At 38.8% G+C, this 22380-nt stretch overlaps 1 protein-coding gene across 2 annotated transcripts in view; it reads right to left on the reverse strand.

The window, feature by feature from the left end:
* LOC138324129 (ethanolamine-phosphate cytidylyltransferase-like) overlaps window positions 1-22380 on the reverse strand; it is a 54506-nt gene continuing 32126 nt past the window's right edge. The window contains exons 11-16 of one of the 2 annotated variants that reach the window (XM_069269209.1): window positions 20113-20190; window positions 15822-15887; window positions 9909-9974; window positions 6196-6284; window positions 3534-3603; window positions 1-1781 (exon numbers count right to left, since the gene is read on the reverse strand). In XM_069269209.1, coding sequence (XP_069125310.1) covers window positions 3534-3603; window positions 6196-6284; window positions 9909-9974; window positions 15822-15887; window positions 20113-20190 — 369 coding nt within the window. In that variant the 3' untranslated portion in view covers window positions 1-1781. The remainder of the gene's footprint in view (window positions 1782-3533; window positions 3604-6195; window positions 6285-9908; window positions 9975-15821; window positions 15888-20112; window positions 20191-22380) is intronic. The other variant, XM_069269208.1, reaches the window with a different exon arrangement.

Here is a 22380-nt window from a genome sequence, read left to right on the forward strand (position 1 = left end):
TCATTCTTTATATTGATTATTATTACATTAAATATCGATTATTATTACAATCTACTTAGGACAAGTAAGGCCACAAAAAAAAAACTGTTTAGGGTTACATTGGCAAATTTAATAGGGTCGGTAGGTCGGGAGGATTTTTTTCTCCCATTCTGTCACTCTAAAATAATGGCAAGAACCGGAGTCCGAGATCGAAATCCTGACTTTTCATTTTTTTTTTATTGCAAACATGTAACAGTCGACCGGATCCGTAAAGTGTCGTAGATAAATTTTAATGTATATTTATTAAACAATTTTTTTTTAACAATTTAATATCTTGTAAGTATAAAGGTTATGTACATGTAGAGATAATGATAACCAGAAGTGCATTTTGTTTTATAAGAAATATAGTTAAAAAAAAATTCTTCTATATAAAACGATATGCGGTTAATGTATCGTATAAATGAAACAAAATACCATAAAAGTAAACGAACAACAAATCCACAATAATTTGTGACAAATAAATTTTGTTATGTATTTTGTATATTTCTTCAACATTTGTTTATAGAGTTTGTTTATAGTTAAAATGAAAGGTCTGATAACGTACTGATTGTTTGGTTTGCATTAGCTGTAATATAAAACAGTAGATTTAAATCATTATTGTTAAAAAACGCTGAATTTCCCAAAATCGGCGAGTGGTGCAAATGTTTATATTTTATTAATCCACACGATGGATTTCATTGAAAAATTAAATCATCAAAATTGTAGTTCGCAGCCAAAGACAGTGTCCCCTGAAAATACTACGCGTTGCTATGCATAGTTAACGAATCCCATTCATAAATTACGTGCATGTTACAAGGGGAATAACTCTCACAGGAATTTTCTCTGTTCCATATACGGTATGGTAATTCATTCGACCTGAGGTTAGATTTCACGTGTCCTTCATTTTCAATATATTCCTGTTTTCACAGAAATCCATGCATTCTAAACACCAGTAAAATATTCAGAAACCTATTGACATATACCTTAGAATGATAGGTTAAAGAATTGTAGGAATGAGTGAAATGCAAAAATTAATCTCCACGAATAGGAAATATTGACCCTGCAAATTTGAAGGGGTGTACAGAAGACGAATATTGTATGACAAATGGATCTTAATGTATAACTTAAGTATGATTCAGCAGCTTTATCTGTTCCTCTGAATCCTAGAATGAAATCCTACTACAGGGTGTGTTGAAAGAGAAATATTTCTTATTTTTTGAAAATACATTTGTATGATCAGTCAAGTTTAAAGTATTCCTGTTGCCTGTAGGAATATACAGTTATATGTGAACAATAAGTCCTATTTGACATCCTTGGACATAAAACAGTATTAACAAAGGATGGTAAATATTCTGCAGAATATTTTTGCCATTTCTTAATAGTATTTTTCATTTGGAGTTTCACTAATTGATGTACAGAGATACAATTAGCTGTTAAAATCACGTATGTAAATAATGTAAAAATTTCTCATGCGTTTGACAGTAACATATTGACATATAGGGATTTACAATGAAAATTTATAATGATGAACCAATATAGCTGCCCCAAGCAGACTGGTTTTGATATTTTCCCACTGAGGTGAAGCCATTTGAGCCCTTTGGGAAAGTCCTCCAGAGAAACCTCTGTAGCTCACATCCTCAAGGCCAAGACAACGGCTAATGTCATGGGCTTTACTTTATTTGCCAGCGTTATTTTTTGTCAGCGCCTCCATGATAAGTAGTTCCTTCTCAGACTTTTTCTTGTTCCTTAGTTGATACTGGAGCCTGAAATAACAAGTTAGTTTAGACCATCAGCTAAATATTTCAGATTTTTTTAAAATTTTATTCTGAAACAAACATCTCACCATTTTGCATAAACAGCCCACTTTGCAGTTTATTTAGAGAAAAATCTGGTTGTTATGTTATATCTCCATAAACAAGGAGATGCCAGAGGGATCTTGGTGCCCACCAATGAATCATCTATATCTAGCAATTGAAAGAGGGATCTTTTCTCTGATTTTCTCTTTTTTTTTTTTCCTTCTTCCTTAAAAATAATTGATACATAAAACTTAATACATAATACAGGGAAACTTCACATTAAGTCTGTTTAGCGAAATAACATTTCATTGTCAAATTAAATATGGCCACTGTCTACCATGCTGTACTTGAATTTATTCTATAATAGATAGGTAGAACTCAGGACCAAAAGAAGACCACACAAATTTAATTTGAGGAAACTAGACCTCTTGAATAGTTTCTGAGAAGTGTTGAGAAAATGACAAAATCCAAGATGGTTGCATATCAGTCATGTTGTTTTCTTTCATTTACAAAATGCGATCGAAAATCTTCAGGAAAAAAGAAAAGAACATACATATGAAATTTCAGAGAGATCCCTTTAGTATTTTAGGGTCACCTGACCATAGGTCACCATCTATTGCGATAGTCTTTTGTCCGTCATCGTCCGTCGTGCGTTAACATTTCCTTGTGAATGCGATAACTTGAGTAAATATAAACCGAGTTTCATGAAACTTTGTATGTAGACTTATATTGGAAATATCTCGGACGAGTTCGAAAATCAGCTTGATTCAACAGTAATTTACAGAGTTATTGCCCTTTGCACTAATAATCATTATTGGACCTTGTGAACGCGGTTAAGTAAATATAAACCAATCATAATGAAACTTTGTATGTAGACCTATTAGATCTATGTTCCTATTTCATGAACTAAAGACATCTGTTTGCTAGTAAATGACATAACTAATTTGTATCAAATATCAGGTGAGAAAAAGCAGTAACAAATTTCCATTATCCAAATCCAAGATGGCAGTCTGTCTCCTATTTTGTTGTCTAATCGGTCCTAATATGCTCCACTAAAGGGAATTACATACGAAGACAGATCTCATCAGTACTTTCTCAGAAATTATAGAGGTAACAAACTTCAACAAGTGAAATTCAAGATGGCTGCCTGTCGGCCATCTTGTTGACCAATCAGTCCCAAAACACAATATGCACATCTAAGGCACATGGGGAGCCTACATATGAAATCAAGAATTGTTAACGGATGGAAGGATGGACGGACAGATGGACAGAGGACAAAATAAAGATGAATAGCTCACCATCATCAAAAATCTGTTCACGTGAATTCTTAAATAAACTGCATAGCACAATCATAACAAAGTTTGAGTACAAATTCTGAAAATTAATTAGTATAGTGGGTCTGCATGATGTAAGAACAGTTTTTATATCTTCATTTAACTTCCTTGCCCTTGCCAGCATTTCGAAAGATGATTTGAAATCAAATGCACATCACTTTATGACAGAATTTGATGAGAACATAAAGGCAGAGTAAAGTTCATTGAGAGAAGAATGAATGTATTAATGATCAGTCTGATGAAATGCCAACAACATTAAACATGATACTATTATTGAATATCATGAATGATGAAATAAGAAAGAACTACAAAGAACTTCACCAATACAATGGAAACGTTTCTAAAGCAGTTGTTTAGAAATCATATGAATGATATGTTTCCACACCTAGAACAGAGCCTCCAAAATCTTCAACTCTTTTTCTGACTTTTTCTTGTTCCTTATCTGGTACTCTAGTCTGTAATGAGAAAACAGCAAGGAACTAGTAGTCTATGTCAAACTAACACGCACAAATCCATGCAGACATGACAGAGGAGGAGAGGCATTCACAAACATGCATGTAGTAGTCCAACATCGACAACCTGGTTCTACCATCACCAACATCAAGCCAACATCAAGTCAACATGCTCAGCAACAGTACACAGCATTTACATACTTAAAATAACGACAAGAAACAATGGTGACAACCATAGATTGGTTCAATGGTGATAACTATAGATTGATTCAATGGTGACAACCATAGATTTGTTCAATGGTGACAGCCATAGATTGGTTCAATGGTGACAACCATAGATTGATTCTACGATGACAACCATAGATTGGTTCAATGGTGACAACCATAGATTGATTCTACGATGACAACCATAGATTGGTTCAATGGTGACAACCATAGATTGATTCAATGGTGACAACCATAGATTGGTTCAATGGTGACAACCATAGATTGGTTCAATGGTGACAACCATAGATTGGTTCAATGGTGACAACCATAGATTGATTCAATTGTGACAACCATAGATTGGTTCAATGGTGACAACCATAGATTTATTCAATGGTGACAACCATAGATTGGTTCAATGGTGACAACCATAGATTGATTCAATGGTGACAACCATAGATTGATTCAATGGTGACAACCATAGATTAGTTCAATGATGACAACCATAGATTGGTTCAATGATGACAACTATAGATTGGTTTAATGGTGACAACCATAGATTGGTTCAATGGTGACAACCATAGATTGGTTCAATGATGACAACCATAGATTGGTTCAATGATGACAACCATAGATTGGTTCAATTGTGACAACCATAGATTGGTTCAATGATGACAACCATACATTGGTTCAATGATGACAACTATAGATTGGTTTAATGGTGACAACTATAGATTGATTCATTGGTGACAACCATAGATTGGTTCAATGATGACAACTATAGATCGATTCTATGATGGCAACCACATTATTTGTTTTTTGAATGTTGTAAATATGTTTCTCTACACATTATTTTTGTAAAGAGACTAATAATAAAGTTTGAAAGCTCAATGGTGATAACCTTATTATTTTGTTGAATTGTGACAAATATACATTTGTTATATGGTGACAACTATAGATTGGTTCAATGGTGATCAATCTTATTAAAATTAGACTTGTAATTCTGCTCCACTACGATACTCTACACTATGCTCCAATACAAGATCTAACAATGCCCCGTTCAGGGTCACCTCAGCATGATCCCTATGGTTAGCAAATCAGCGTATTGCCTACAGAATCTTCGGTGTGGACGATTCTTTCAGAAGTGTAAACGGCTAAGAGTATGTCCCGAGGTGTTCCGATTCTAGGCCAGAAGTCATGCTGAGGTGACCCCAAACAGGGCATTGTTAGATCTTGTATTGGAATTTAACATAGAGTATCGTAGTGGAGCAGAATTACACGTCTAATTTTACTAATTTTAATTAGATTGAATGGTGACAAATATACATTTGTTATATGGTGACAATCATATATATGTGGTAGCCATGGCTTCACACGATGGCCTAAACCAATGAAAGTAACTGGTTGTATGTAGGTAAAACAACCATTTTTTCCCGAAAAGTCCAGCTTTAAAAGCAAAATTTAAATACAACATTACATGCTTCAAAGACAAATCCATGCAACTAAAATCCAAATCTGATTAAAACACAGATCCTTATAACCACTCCGTTCAATAGAGGATCTGACAATATCCCATAAGGGGTCACGTCCAGATGACCATTATACCACGTGTACTTCAGAGCAAATGCAGTTTCTACACCTTACAACATCAATTGAAAACGTCTTTTCGCCCCAGTATACATATACAATTAGCTTTGTTGTGCACTTCGGGCGAGATGACTACATACACGAAAATAATTTGGACAGCTTTTTCAAACTATTTCGTCCCCAGTCAAGATTCTGGCAGTGCCAATTTGATTGGCCATTTCTAAAGGTCATCTTGACGTGACCCCTAATGGGATGTTCTCAGATCCTCTTATCTAACGTAGTGATAATAAGGATCTGTATTTTAATCAGATTGCTAAAATCCAAAGTTCATTCATGTTCCATAAAGAAAAGTTTTATTTGCAAAGCATACAAGGCATTAACATTCAATGAATTTAAATTCAAAACATGCAAACGAAGCACTTGGTGAGCACAATGGACTTTTCACCATATCACACAATCTTTTGTTTTAGACATTTTTCTGGTGACATATTTTTATTGACATTGTTCATTGAATGGTGAAAACCAAGTTAGTACAGTAGTGACTGTTTGTTTGTGACTAAAGCTCCAGGAAAGCATGCAGATTCTCTACAGTGTACTGGTCTGAACTTTGTAAATCACAGGTAAATATCTTAAAACTATATGAATGATCAGCTTCCATTTCATTCTCATGGAATATTGTTCTCTGTATATGATCAAGATGACAAAAAGTTTCAAACAGTACAGTAATGATTTTATGATGAAAGATACAAAATATCAGATAATTGGAAAAGCCACAAAGAGAAAGCCGAATAAGCTGGCACTTACCTGTGGGCAATTATCCGCTCAATAATATTTCTGGTAGTCAACTCATTGTAACTATTCAGGGTCTTAAATTTTCCAAGCTTCTGGGGAATCTAATAACAGATAAGACAAAAGTATGATATTTAATATTGTACACTAGTTAGTAACCTAATGCGGAAAATTATCCCATCTCTGACAAAATACATGTTGTGAGAATTTGATTGGTTGAGAAGTATAAGATGTGTAGTATGGTGTATCTACCCACCTTCAGCTTTGATATCAAGTTGGCACACCGAGCAGCTGAAGGGGACGTCACTTTCATCAGATGTAATAAACCATGTAGAATCTACTAACCTTATATAAATATATCCTTGATATCATGTGATATCATTTCAACCAATTGGAATACAAACATCGAGTTGGGATAAACTGAAGCCTATTTCAACAGTCTGATTTAAGGCCTTCAGTATTTGTTTTATGTGATTTTAGGCGTTCACTATTTGTTTTAGGTGATTTTAGGCCTTCAGTATTTGTTTTATTTTTATTATTAGTATTTGCTGGAGATGTCCTTACACTGTAGGGATTTGTGCATTTGTTGGAGATGTATTACACTGTATAGATCGGTGTATTTGTTGGAGATGTACTTACACTGTATAGATATGTGTATTTGTTGAGAGATGTATTACACTGTATAGATCTGTGAATTTCTTGGAGATGAACTTAGACTGTATAGATCTGTGTATTTGTTGGAGATGTACTTAGACTGTATAGATCTGTGTATTTGTTGGACATGTACTTACACTGTATAGATCTGTGTATTTGTTGGAGATGTACTTACACTGTAGAGATCTGTGTATTTGTTGGAGATGTACTTAGACTGTATAGATATGTGTATTTGTTGGAGATGTACTTACACTGTATAGATCTGTGTATTTGTTGGAGATGTACTTACACTGTATAGATCTGTGTATTTGTTGGACATGTACTTACACTGTAGGGATCTGTGTATTTGTTGGACATGTACTTACACTGTATAGATCTGTGTATTTGTTGGAGATGTACTTACACTGTATAGATCTGTGTATTTGTTGGAGATGTACTTACACTGTATAGATCTGTGTATTTGTTGGAGATGTACTTACACTGTATAGATCTGTGTATTTGTTGGAGATGTACTTTCACTGTAGGGATCTGTGTATTTGTTGGAGAGGTACTTACACTGTATAGATATGTGTATTTGTTGGAGATGTACTTATACTGTATAGATATGTGTATTTGTTGGAGATGTACTTACACTGTATAGATCTGTGTATTTGTTGAAGATGTACTTACACTATAAAGATCGGTGTATTTGTTGAAGATGTACTTACACTGTATAGATCTGTGTATTTGTTGAAGATGTACTTACACTATATAGATATGTGTATTTGTTGGAGATGTACTTACACTGTATAGATCTGTGTATTTGTTGGAGATGTACTTACACTGTAGGGATCTGTGTATTTGTTGGAGATGTACTTACACTGTATAGATCTGTGTATTTGTTGGAGATGTACTTACACTGTATAGATCTGTGTATTTGTTGGAGATGTACTCACACTGTATAGATCTGTGTATTTGTTGGAGATGTACTTACACTGTATAGATATGTGTATTTGTTGGAGATGTACTTACACTGTATAGATATGTGTATTTGTTGGAGATATACTTACACTGTATAGATCTGTGTATTTGTTGGAGATGTACTTACACTGTATAGATCTGTGTATTTGTTAGAGATGTACTTACACTGTTATAGATATGTGTATTTGTTGGAGATGTACTTACACTGTATAGATCTGTGTATTTGTTGGAGATGTACTTACACTGTATAGATCTGTGTATTTGTTGGACATGTACTTACACTGTAGGGATCTGTGTATTTGTTGGAGATGTACTTACACTGTATAGATATGTGTATTTGTTGGAGATGTACTTACACTGTAGAGATCTGTGTATTTGTTGGAGATGTACTTACACTGTATAGATCTGTGTATTTGTTGGACATGTACTTACACTGTAGGGATCTGTGTATTTGTTGGAGATGTACTTACACTGTATAGATCTGTGTATTTGTTGGACATGTACTTACACTGTAAGGATCTGTGTATTTGTTGGAGATGTACTTACACTGTATAGATCTGTGTATTTGTTGGAGATGTACTTACACTGTATAGATCTGTGTATTTGTTGAGAGATGTACTTGCACTATATAGATATGTGTATTTGTTGGAGATGTACTTACACTGTATAGATATGTGTATTTGTTGGAGATGTACTTACACTGTATAGATCTGTGTCAGACATGTTAACCCTACCGATTCTGGCGGAAGTCTACCGCTTTTGAGACTGATATTCCGCCTACCGCTTTAATATCCAAATATTCCGATTTCTGCAAAAACATCGTCTTCATTTTTTTCTTCTTCCGATTTCTGAATTTTTCATAGTCGGTTGGGGCTGCCATGGTGGCTTCAAAATGCATACCAGACTGAGTAGGGGGACTGGCTTCATAATTAAGTAAACAAAGGAGGTGTGAACACTCCCTGTCCAACACCCACTGGTGCTAATTAGCAGCCTTGGGCTAGTTCCACCTTGGCTTGGTGGTGTCACTTATTTCATGTGTCTGTGTAACGATGTGTATTACGTAGGCCTACTGTAAGGAAACAATCATCTGGCCTTTCAATAAATTTTGTGTTTAAAACTAGTCAGCATCATTTCAAAAACAAACACTACTTATAATTGAAATGATTTACTCACGTTTTTAATGTGAAATAGGCATACAGTGTCTGCTGAAAATCATAAACTTTGCAATCGTAATGGCCGCCATTTTGGAATGAGGTGATTCTAATAAAGGAGCCGGATTTTGGTATATTTTTTCAGGATATCACTAAAAAATTTTTTTTTTTTTCAGGGTGATTATTTCTCTAGAATATTGGTGTAAATTTTAGAAACAAATATTTGTATTTTTTCTTGCATAAATCAAAAGAAAATGAGTCCAGTATGTATTACAAAAAAAAAAAAAAAAGTGAAAAAAACCCAAAACAAATAGACAAAATGTATAATTAAAAAAGGTGATAAATAGCATTGAAATAAAATTATACAATGTATTTATTGGCATTTTTCATCTTCTAAATTTAATATAAGCCTTAATTAACATTTAAAAAATACAAAATGAGCCACCAATGCATGGCCTCTGGTGATAATTAAAGTTAAATTATAATTTGTTAACAAAATATGTTTTTGTAATTATTTTGCATATTATTGATATTTATATCTCTGACGCGTCGCGAAAAATGCCGCGTGTAATGCTACCGCTTTTGAGTCAAAAATCTACCTCTTTTTGCTCACCAAAGGTTAACATGTCTGTCTGTGTATTTGTTGGAGATGTACTTACACTGTATAGATCTGTGTATTTGTTAGAGATGTACTTACACTGTATAGATATGTGTATTTGTTGGAGATGTACTTACACTGTATAGATCTGTGTATTTGTTGGAGATGTACTTACACTGTATAGATCTGTGTATTTGTTGGAGATGTACTTACACTGTAGGGATCTGTGTATTTGTTGGAGATGTACTTACACTGTATAGATCTGTGTATTTGTTGGAGATGTACTTACACTGTATAGATCTGTGTAATTGTTGGAGATGTACTTACACTGTAGGGATCTGTGTATTTGTTGGAGATGTACTTACACTGTAGGGATCTGTGCCGTCCTCAGCAGGCATCACTGGGGTCATACCATGACAAACAATGTCCACCTTAAACACATTGTTTACTTAGAATAATCAAAACTCAAAATACAAGAGGCCCAGAGGGCCTGTATCGCTCACCTGGTTTGTAATGCCATGTAATGTTCTTAATATAAGTTCATTGTTTCTTTTCTGAAGGAATTTGAATATTTACCTCTAATTCCCCTATTGGGCCACATTCTTCTGCTCCAGGGGGTTAAAGCCAATATTTATAAGAATTCTGTGAAGCTCAAGGATGTTTCTGGCCAAATTTGGTTACAATCCATGCAGAACTCTAGGACAAGCAGCGATTTTAAGGATTTACCTCTATTTCCCCTATTGGGCGCCGCCCCTCCTGTCCCAGGGGGGTCAGAGCTAAAATTTATACAAGTTTTGTTTCCCTTCTCCAAAGGATGTTTGTGGCCAAATTTGGTTACAATCAATGCAGAACTCTTAGACAAGTAGCGATTTATAGGATTTACCTCTATTTCCCCTATTGGCCCCGCCCCTCCTACCCCCGGGGGGTCAGAGCCAAAATTTATACAAGTTCTGTTCCCCTTCCCTCAAGGATGTTTCTGGCCAAATTTGGTTACAATCCATCCAGAACTCTAGGACAAGTAGCGATTTATAGGATTTACTTCTATTACCCCTATTGGGCCTCGCCCCTCCTGCCCCTGGGGGGTCAGAGCCAAAGTTTATACAAGTTCTGTTCCCCTTCCCCCAAGGATGTTTCTGGTCACATTTGGTTACAATCCATCCAGAACTCTAGGACAAGTAGCGATTTATAGGATTTACCTTTATTTCCCCTATTAGGCCCCGCCCCTCCTGCCCCCAGGGAGGTCAGATTCAAAATTTATACAAGTTCTGATCCCCTTCCCCTAAGGAAGTTTCTGGCCAAATTTGGTTGCAATCCATGCAGAACTCTAGGACAAGTAGCGATTTATAGGATTTACCTCTATTACCACTATTGGGCCCAGCCCCTCCTGCCCCAGGGGGGTCAGGGTCACCATTATGCAAAATCTGATCCCCTTCCCCTAAGGAAGTTTCTGGCCAAATTTGGTTGCAATCCATGCAGAACTCTAGGACAAGTAGCGATTTATAGGATTTACCTCTATTACCCCTATTGGGCCCCAACCCTCCTGCCTCCTGGGGGTCAGGGTCACCATTTATGCAAAATCTGATCCCCTTCCCTTAAGGAAGTTTCTGGCCAAATTTGGTTGCAATCCATGCAGAACTCTAGGACAAGTAGCGATTTATAGGATTTACCTCTATTTCCCCTATTTGGCCCCGCCCCTCCTGCCCCAGAGGGGTCAAAGCTAAAATTTATACAGGTTTTGTTTCCCTTCTCTAAAGGATGTTTGTGGCCAAATTTGGTTACAATCAATGCAGAACTCTTAGACAAGTAGCGATTTATAGGATTTACCTCTATTTCCCCTATTGGCCCCGCCCCTCCTACCCCCGGGGGGTCAGAGCCAAAATTTATACAAGTTCTGTTCCCCTTCCCTCAAGGATGTTTCTGGCCAAATTTGGTTACAATCCATCCAGAACTCTAGGACAAGTAGCGATTTATAGGATTTACTTCTATTACCCCTATTGGGCCTCGTCCCTCCTGCCCCTGGGGGGTCAGAGCCAAAGTTTATACAAGTTCTGTTCCCCTTCCCCCAAGGATGTTTCTGGCCACATATGGTTACAATCCATCCAGAACTCTAGGACAAGTAGCGATTTATAGGATTTACCTTTATTTCCCCTTTTAGGCCCTGCCCCTCCTGCCCCCAGGGAGGTCAGATTCAAAATTTATACAAGTTCTGATCCCCTTCCCCTAAGGAAGTTTCTGGCCAAATTTGGTTGCAATCCATGCAGAACTCTAGGACAACTAGCGATTTATAGGATTTACCTCTATTACCACTATTGGGCCCAGCCCCTCCTGCCCCAGGGGGGTCAGGGTCACCATTATGCAAAATCTGATCCCCTTCCCCTAAGGAAGTTTCTGGCCAAATTTGGTTGCAATCCATGCAGAACTCTAGGACAAGTAGCGATTTATAGGATTTACCTCTATTACCCCTATTGGGCCCCGCCCCTCCTGCCCCAGGGGGGTCAGGGTCACCATTTATGCAAAATCTGATCCCCTTCCCCTAAGGAAGTTTCTGGCCAAATTTGGTTGCAATCCATGCAGAACTCTAGGACATGTAGCGATTTATAGGATTTACCTCTATTACCACTATTGGGCCCAGCCCCTCCTGCCCCAGGGGGGTCAGGGTCACCATTTATGCAAAATCTGATCCCCTTCCCCTAAGGAAGTTTCTGGCCAAATTTGGTTGCAATCCATGCAGAACTCTAGGACAAGTAGCGATTTATAGGATTTACCTCTATTACCCCTATTGGGCCCCGCCCCTCCTGCCCCAGGGGGGTCAGGGTCACCATTTATGCAAAATCTGATCCCCTTCCCCTAAGGAAGTTTCTGGCCAAATTTGGTTGCAATCCATGCAGAACTCTAGGACAAGTAGCGATTTATAGGATTTACCTCTATTTCCCCTATTTGGCCCCGCCCCTCCTGCCCCAGAGGGGTCAAAGCTAAAATTTATACAGGTTTTGTTTCTCTTCTCCAAAGGATGTTTGTGGCCAAATTTGGTTACAATCAATGCAGAACTCTAGGACAAGTAGCGATTTATAGAATTTACCTCTATTACCACTATTGGGCCCAGCCCCTCCTGCCCCAGGGGGGTCAGGGTCACCATTATGCAAATCTGATCCCCTTCCCCTAAGGAAGTTTCTGGCCAAATTTGGTTGCAATCCATGCAGAACTCTTAGACAAGTAGCGATTTATAGGATTTACCTCTATTTCCCCTATTGGCCCCGCCCCTCCTACCCCCGGGGGGTCAGAGCCAAAATTTATACAAGTTCTGTTCCCCTTCCCTCAAGGATGTTTCTGGCCAAATTTGGTTACAATCCATCCAGAACTCTAGGACAAGTAGCGATTTATAGGATTTACTTCTATTACCCCTATTGGGCCTCGCCCCTCCTGCCCCTGGGGGGTCAGAGCCATAGTTTATACAAGTTCTGTTCCCCTTCCCCCAAGGATGTTTCTGGCCACATATGGTTACAATCCATCCAGAACTCTAGGACAAGTAGCGATTTATAGGATTTACCTTTATTTCCCCTTTTAGGCCCTGCCCCTCCTGCCCCCGGGGAGGTCAGATTCAAAATTTATACAAGTTCTGATCCCCTTCCCCTAAGGAAGTTTCTGGCCAAATTTGGTTGCAATCCATGCAGAACTCTAGGACAAGTAGCGATTTATAGGATTTACCTCTATTACCCCTATTGGGCCCCGCCCCTCCTGCCCCAGGGGGGTCAGGGTCACCATTATGCAAAATCTGATCCCCTTTTCCTAAGGAAGTTTCTGGCCAAATTTGGTAGCAATCCATGCAGAACTCTAGGACAAGTAGCGATTTATAGGATTTACCTCTATTACCCCTATTGGGCCCCGCCCCTCCTGCCCCAGGGGGTTCAGGGTCACCATTTATGCAAAATCTGATCCCCTTCCCCTAAGGAAGTTTCTGGCCAAATTTGGTTGCAATCCATGCAGAACTCTAGGACAAGTAGTGATTTATAGGATTTACCTCTATTACCCCTATTGGGCCCCGCCCCTCCTGCCCCAGGGGGGTCAGGGTCACCATTTATGCAAAATCTGATCCCCTTCCCCTAAGGAAGTTTCTGACCAAATTTTGTTAAAATCCATGCAGTACTTTATGACAAGTAGCGAGTTAAATGAAATGTTGACGGACGGACGGACGACGGACGGACGACGGACGCCGCGCCATGGCATTAGCTCACCGGCCCTTTGGGCCAGGTGAGCTAATAACCATGTCTTTCAAATGATGTTGTTAGTTAAAACAAATGTCAAAATACATCAAAATTGTCTATATTTAAAGAAAAGATCCCAGTGGGATCTGGCATTGCAATGTAATAATATATGTTGGTCAAAGGAAAAAGGGATCTTTTCTCTGCTTCCCCTCTTTTCCTCAAGATGGATACTAGGCTCCAAGGGGAATGTAAGTATGAAACTTTAGAAAGATTGCAGTATTTTCTGATAACAAACCCAAATATTCAAATTACAAGATAGATGTCTGCTGGCCATCTTGTTTTTCTATTGGTCCTTATATGCAGTGTGCATAACTAAGCATGTAGGGGAAGATAAGAGTTAAAATTCAGAGAGATCCTTTCAAAATCCAAAATGGCCGTCAGTCTATTATTTTGAATATGGATTGGTCCCAAAATCCATAATGCATTACTAGGCACTAAAGGAAACCTATATATGAAATTTGAGAGATCCTTTCACTGCTTTCTGAGAAATAGCATTAACAAAAGTTAGTTATGGAGGGACAGACAGAGGAACAGAAGGACAGAGGGACAGAAGGATGAGGGACAGAAGGACAGAGAGACAGACAGACAGAGGAACAGAAGGACGGAGGGACAGACAGACAGAGGAACAGGACAGAGGGACAGACAGAGGAACAGAAGGACAGAGGGACAGAAGGACAGAGAGACAGACAGAGGAACAGAAGGACAGAGGGACAGACAGACAGAGGAACAGGAGGAGGGACAGACAGAGGAACGGACAGAGAGACAGACAGAGGAACAGAAGGACAGAGGGACAGAAGGACAGAGAGACAGACAGAGGAACAGAAGGACAGAGGGACAGAAGGACGGAGGGACAGAAGGACGGAGGGACAGACAGACAGAGGAACAGGACAGAGGGACAGACAGAGGAACAGAAGGACAGAGGGACAGACAGACAGAGGAACAGAAGGACGGAGGGACAGACAGACAGAGGAGACAGAGGACAAGGACAGAGGAACAGACAGAGAAGGAAGAAGACAGACAGAGGAACAGACAGACAGAGGGAGACAGACAGAGGAAGACAGACAGAGGAACAGAAGGACAGAGGACAGACAGACAGAGGAACAGACAGAGGGACAGACAGAGGAACAGAAGGACAGAGGACAGAAGGACAGAGGACAGACAGACAGAGGAACAGAAAGGACGAGACAGACAGACAGACAAGGACAGAGGACAGGACAGACAGAGGAACAGGACAGAGGACAGACAGAAGAACAGAAGACAGAGGGCAGACGACAGGACAGAACAGAGGAAGGAGGACAGACAGAGACAGAGGACAGACAGACAGAGGAACAGACAGACAGAAGGACAGACAGACAGAGGGACAGACAAACAGGAACAGAAGGACAGAGGACAAACAGACAGGAACAGAAGGACAGATAAACAGGAATAGAAGGACGGAGGGACAGACAGACAGGAACAGAAGGACAGAGGGACAGACAGACAGAAGGACAGACAGAGGGACAGACAGACAGAGGAACAGAAGGACGGAGGGACAAACTGAGAAACAGAAGGATGGAGGGACAGAAGAACAGAAGGGCAAAATGAAAGACATACAAGAGGGACAGACAGACGAACAGAAGGACGGAGGGACAGACAAACAGGGGAACAGAAGGATGGAAGGACAGACAGACAGAGGGATAGACTACAGACCATGGATGAAAGGCAAATTGAATACAAAAAGTTAAAGAAAATTTTCTTTAAAAAGAAATGGTGAACTGCAAAACTATGGTATCTTGCATAAGTAAAAGAAGTAATACTGACTTTTGTATTCCAGCTAACACAAGATTTTCAAAAAACATACAGCACACAAAAACTACTAAAAATTTACTTTGGACAACTATACTCTCAAGTGAAATAAGTTACTGGGTAAATAGTTTAATCTAATTGTGTCTTGGACAAAGCAGAGAGGAATGTACACAGTGGCATTGGACTGGATCGAGGTTCCGGGTTTGACCCCTTTTTTTTGTTTCCCTTTACCTTGAAATGGTCCATCAGATCCTGAGTGACATCATATGGAGCTCCAATCACAACCTCCGATACATACTGAAATACAGAATCAATCAATCACAACCTCCGATACATACTGAAATACAGAATCAATCAATCACAACCTCCGATACATACTGAAATACAGAATAAACCAATCACAGCTAAATACTTCAAAGATAAAGTATGTCAATTGGGGAGCTCAAATCAAAACCTACATAATAAGAATCAGCCAATCACAGAAACTGACACAAGAACAAGCGAATTTTCACAGTGAAATCAGTAATCATACTGGTGCTAGACTGTAGTTTAAGTTTGTTACAGTACTGAATTTTTGAGGCAGGAAAAGCTGGAGTACTGAGAAAAAAACCATTAACCAGTAGTAAGTACCTGACAGCAAGCTGCTCCTCCTGGGCTTCATAGTGTAGGTGTATAGCTTGTGGTGTAATGTTTGGTCACCCAGAGGTGGATAGCTTGTGGTGTAATGTTTGGTCACCCAGAGGTGGATAGCTTGTGGTGTAATAATTGGTCACCCAGAGGTGGATAGCTTGTGGTGTAATGTTTGGTCACCCAGAGGTGGATAGCTTGTGGTGTAATGTTTGGTCACCCAGAGGTGGATAACTTGTGGTATAATGTTTGGTCACCCAGAGGTAGATAGCTTGTGGTGTAATGTTTGGTCACCCAGAGGTGGATAGCTTGTGGTATAATGTTTGGTCACCCAGAGGTGGATAGCTTGTGGTGTAATGTTTGGTCACCCAGAGGTGGATAGCTTGTGATATAATGTTTTGTCACCCAGAGGTGGATAGCTTGTGGTGTAATGTTTGGTCACCCAGAGGTGGATAGCTTGTGGTGTAATGTTTGGTCACCCAGAGGTGGATAGCTTGTGGTGTAATAATTGGTCACCCAGAGGTGGATAGCTTGTGGTGTAATGTTTGGTCACCCAGAGGTGGATAGCTTGTGGTGTAATGTTTGGTCACCCAGAGGTGGATAGCTTGTGGTATAATGTTTGGTCACCCAGAGGTGGATAGCTTGTGGTGTAATGTTTGGTCACCCAGAGGTGGATAGCTTGTGATATAATGTTTTGTCACCCAGAGGTGGATAGCTTGTGGTGTAATGTTTGGTCACCCAGAGGTGGATAGCTTGTGGTGTAATGTTTGGTCACCCAGAGGTGGATAGCTTGTGGTGTAATGTTTGGTCACCCAGAGGTGGATAGCTTGTGGTATAATGTTTGAACAGCTTAATCAATGAGGCGCTGTATTTTTGTTTTACTACATCAACTTAATATTACAACAGTGGATATCAAAGTGCTGAAGGTATCAGCAACCTTAAATAGGTCACACACTATATACAGTCTACCAACAGGATGACCAACCAACCAGGTGACCTATATATACAGTAAAACCCCTCTAACTCGAACCCGGATTCCTCGAATACCCTCTATTCGTCGACCTGGCCCTACGGTCCCGACTGACTCTCTATATAATCTATGTAACAAAACCCCGGATAGCTTGAACAGCTAATCGTCATATACCCCTTATTCCTCGAACAGAAATATGTCCCCGTTTCATCAAATACATAGTATTTACCCATGTATTCGTCGAACAGGTGTTCGGCCCTTGAGATTTTTTTACCTGTGTCACACCTGACTACACTGACCGACATGGATAATTGATCATGATCTTGTGTTTATACAGTTGGCGCGTCAAACCTTTCGGTAATTAAGGGATTAACGGTGTCATTATTACCTACCTACACGATCGCAAGTCGTTGTTTGATGCTAACTTTAATTAAATATTTCAGAAAAGGCATGAAGTTATTGATGTTTCTCTCGTAATAATCTTCGCTGTAAATACGAAAATACGGAAGTTGTTGATCCGTGTTAATAGAAAGTACGCATTGTGAAATGACAAAAGAGGCGGAAGATATTGCTGACGTCCGCCTAATTATAAAAGTTTATTTTTTAAAAGTTCTTTGTTTCATTCGACAGGCTTACACAATGTTATTTGCTGAAAGATGTAAGACGATTTTTCAACTTGATAATGCTATCAATAAAACACTTAAATAAAGAAATCCAAAATGCTGAAAGATAGGGTAATTAAAATGTCATTGCCGTGCATTGTTTGTCATAGTTTAAAACCGGACATTTTGATTGTCGATCGTGACCAACCTCGGATGAGTCGAATACGCCGTATTCCTCGAACTATTGACCTGGTCCCCTGCTGTTCGAGTTATAGGGGTTTTACTGTATATACAGTCTACCAACAGGATGACCAACCAACCAGGTGACCTATATATATATAGTCTACTGACAGGATGACCAACCAACCAGGTGACCTGTATATATATAAAGTCTACCAACAGGATGACCAACCAACCAGGCGACCTATATATATAAAGTCTACCAACAGGATGACCAACCAACCAGGTGACCTATATATATATACAGTCTACCAACAGGATGACCAACCAACCAGGAGACCTATATATATAGTCTACTGACAGGATGACCAACCAACTAGGTGACCTATATATATATATATAAAGTCTACCAACAGGATGACCAACCAACCAGGTGACCTATATATATAAAGTCTACCAACAGGATGACCAACCAACCAGGTGACCTTTATATATTAAGTCTACCAATAGGATGACCAACCAACCAGGTGACCGATATATATAAAGTCTACCAACAGGATGACCAACCAACCAGGTGACCTATATATTTGAAGTCTACCAACAGGATGACCAACCAACCAGGTGACCTATATATATACAGCCTACATACAGGATGACCAACCAACCAGGAGACCTATATATATAGTCTACTGACAGGATGACCAACCAACTAGGTGACCTATATATATATATATAAAGTCTACCAACAGGATGACCAACCAACCAGGTGACCTATATATATAAAGTCTACCAACAGGATGACCAACCAACCAGGTGACCTTTATATATTAAGTCTACCAATAGGATGACCAACCAACCAGGTGACCGATATATATAAAGTCTACCAACAGGATGACCAACCAACCAGGTGACCTATATATATATACATACAGTCTACCAACAGGATAACCAACCAACCAGGTGACCTATATATATACAGCCTACATACAGGATGACCAACCATCCAGGTGACCTAAATATATATAGTCTACTGACAGGATGACCAACCAACCAGGTGACCTATATATATAAAGTCTACTGACAGGATGACCAACCAACCAGGTGACCTATATATATATAAAGTCTACCAACAGGATGACCAACCAACCAGGTGACCTATATATATAAAGTCTACAAACAGGATAACCAACCAACCAGGTGACCTATATATATAGTCTACCAACAGGATGACCAACCAACCAGGTGATCTATATATATAAAGTCTACTGACAGGATGACCAACCAACCAGGTGACCTATATATATATAAAGTCTACTGACAGGATGACCAACCAACCAGGTGACCTATATATATATAAAGTCTACAAACAGGATGACCAACCAACCAGGTGACCTATATATATAAACAGTCTACCAACAGGATGACCAACCAACCAGGTGACCTATATATATAAACAGTCTACCAACAGGATGCCCAACCAACCAATCAGGTGACCTATATATATAAAGTCTACCAACAGGATGACCAACCAACCAGGTGATCTATATATTTGAAGTCTACCAACAGGATGACCAACCAACCAGGTGACCTATATATTTGAAGTCTACCAACAGGATGACCAACCAACCAGGTGACCTATATATATAAAGTCTACCAACAGGATGACCAACCAACCAGGTGATCTATATATTTGAAGTCTACCAACAGGATGACCAACCAACCAGGTGACCTATATATATAAACAGTCTACCAACAGGATGACCAACCAACCAGGTGACCTATATATATAAACAGTCTACCAACAGGATGCCCAACCAACCAATCAGGTGACCTATATATATAAAGTCTACCAACAGGATGACCAACCAACCAGGTGACCTATATCTATAGTCTACCAACAGGATGACCAACCAACCAGGTGACCTATATCTATAGTCTACCAACAGGATGACCAACCAACCAGGTGACCTATATATATATACAGTCTACTGACAGGATGACCAACCAACCAGGTGACTATAAGGTTAATGAATAAAGGCTATATTAATGTCCATGGTGTAAAATAGGTTCAACTCAAGTAAATGTACAATTTTCATTTCAAAACAACATTTTGTGAAATGAGATGAGATATATGTGCACTTACCTTACATGCCAGGACACTGAGCACTCTCTCATTCAGGTTCATTATAGGATAATTAGCTCCCTTGTATCTATTAACCACCTAAAATATATATAAAATAGTTACCTCCCTTGTATCTGTATCGATAAACCACCTCAAACATTCATCACCATAGGTACCTCTCTTGTATCAATTACCAACCTAAACCAGATATCACCATAGTTACCTCCCTTGTATCAATTAACCACCTCAAACATATATCACCATAGTTACCTCCCTTGTATCGATTTACCACCTCAAACATATATTACCTCCCCTGTACTGTATCTATTTACCACCTCAAACATATATCAACTCCCTTGTATCTATTTACCACCTCAAACATATATCATCTCCCTTGTATCTATTTACCACCTCAAACATATATCACCTCCACTGTATCTATTTACCACCTCAAACATATATCACCTCCCCTGTATCTATTTACCACCTCAAACATATATCACCTCCCTGTATCTATTTACCACCTCAAACATATATCACCTCCCTTGTATCTATTTACCACCTCAAACATATATCACCATAGTTACCTCCCTTGTATCGATTTACCACCTCAAAACATATATTACCTCCCCTGTATCTATTTATTACCTCCCTTGTATCATTTACCACCTCAAACATATATCACCTCCCCTGTATCATTTCCACCTCAAACATATATTTACTCACCTCATTACACAAACATATATCACCTCTCCCCTGTATCTATTTACCACCTCAAACATATATCACCTCCCCTGTATCTATTTACCACCTCAAACATATATCACCTCCCCTGTATCTATTTACCACCTCAAACATATATCACCTCCCTTGTATCTATTTACCACCTCAAACATATATCACCTCCCTTGTATCTATTTACCACCTCAAACATATATACCTCCCTTGTATCTATTTACCACCTCAAACATATATTACCTCCCTTGTATCTATTTACCACCTCAAACATATATCACCTCCCTTGTATCTATTTACCACCTCAAACATATATCACCTCCCTTGTATCTATTTACCACCTCAAACATATATATTACCTCCCTTGTATCTATTTACCACCTCAAACATATAATCCATATATTACCTCCCTTGTATCTATTTACCACCTCAAACATATATCACCTCCCTTGTATCTATTTACCACCTCAAACATATATCACCTCCCTTGTATCTATTTACCACCTCAAACATATATCACCATAGTTACCTCCCTTGTATCGATTTACCACCTCAAACATATATCACCTCCCCTGTATCTATTTACCACCTCAAACATATATCACCTCCCCTGTATCTATTTACCACCTCAAACTCACAAACATATATCACCTCCCTTGTATCTATTTACCACCTCAAACATATATCACCATATTTACCTCCCTTGTATCGATTTACCACCTCAAACATATATTACCTCCCTTGTATCTATTTACCACCTCAAACATATATCACCTCCCTTGTATCTATTTACCACCTCAAACATATATCACCATAGTTACCTCCCTTGTATCGATTTACCACCTCAAACATATATCACCTCCCCTGTATCTATTTACCACCTCAAACATATATACCTCCCCTGTATCTATTTACCACCTCAAACATATATCACCTCCCTTGTATCTATTTACCACCTCAAACATATATACCACCTCCCTTGTATCTATTTACCACCTCAAACATATATTACCTCCCCTGTATCTATTTACCACCTCAAACATATATTACCTCCCTTGTATCTATTTACCACCTCAAACATATATCACCTCCCTTGTATCTATTTACCACCTCAAACATATATCACCTCCCTTGTATCTATTTACCACCTCAAACATATATCACCTCCCTTGTATCTATTTACCACCTCAAACATATATCACCTCCCCTGTATCTATTTACCACCTCAAACATATATCACCTCTCCCTTGTATCTATTTACCACCTCAAACATATATTACCTCCCTTGTATCGATTTACCACCTCAAACATATATCACCTCCCTTGTATCTATTTACCACCTCAAACATATATCACCATAGTTACCTCCCTTGTATCTATTTACCACCTCAAACATATATCACCTCCCTTGTATCTATTTACCACCTCAAACATATATCACCTCCCTTGTATCTATTTACCACCTCAAACATATATCACCATAGTTACCTCCCTTGTATCTATTTACCACCTCAAACATATATCACCTCCCCTGTATCTATTTACCACCTCAAA

The sequence above is a fragment of the Argopecten irradians genome, chromosome 5 (assembly GCF_041381155.1).
Source record: "Argopecten irradians isolate NY chromosome 5, Ai_NY, whole genome shotgun sequence".
In the NCBI taxonomy this organism is placed as follows: domain Eukaryota; kingdom Metazoa; phylum Mollusca; class Bivalvia; order Pectinida; family Pectinidae; genus Argopecten; species Argopecten irradians.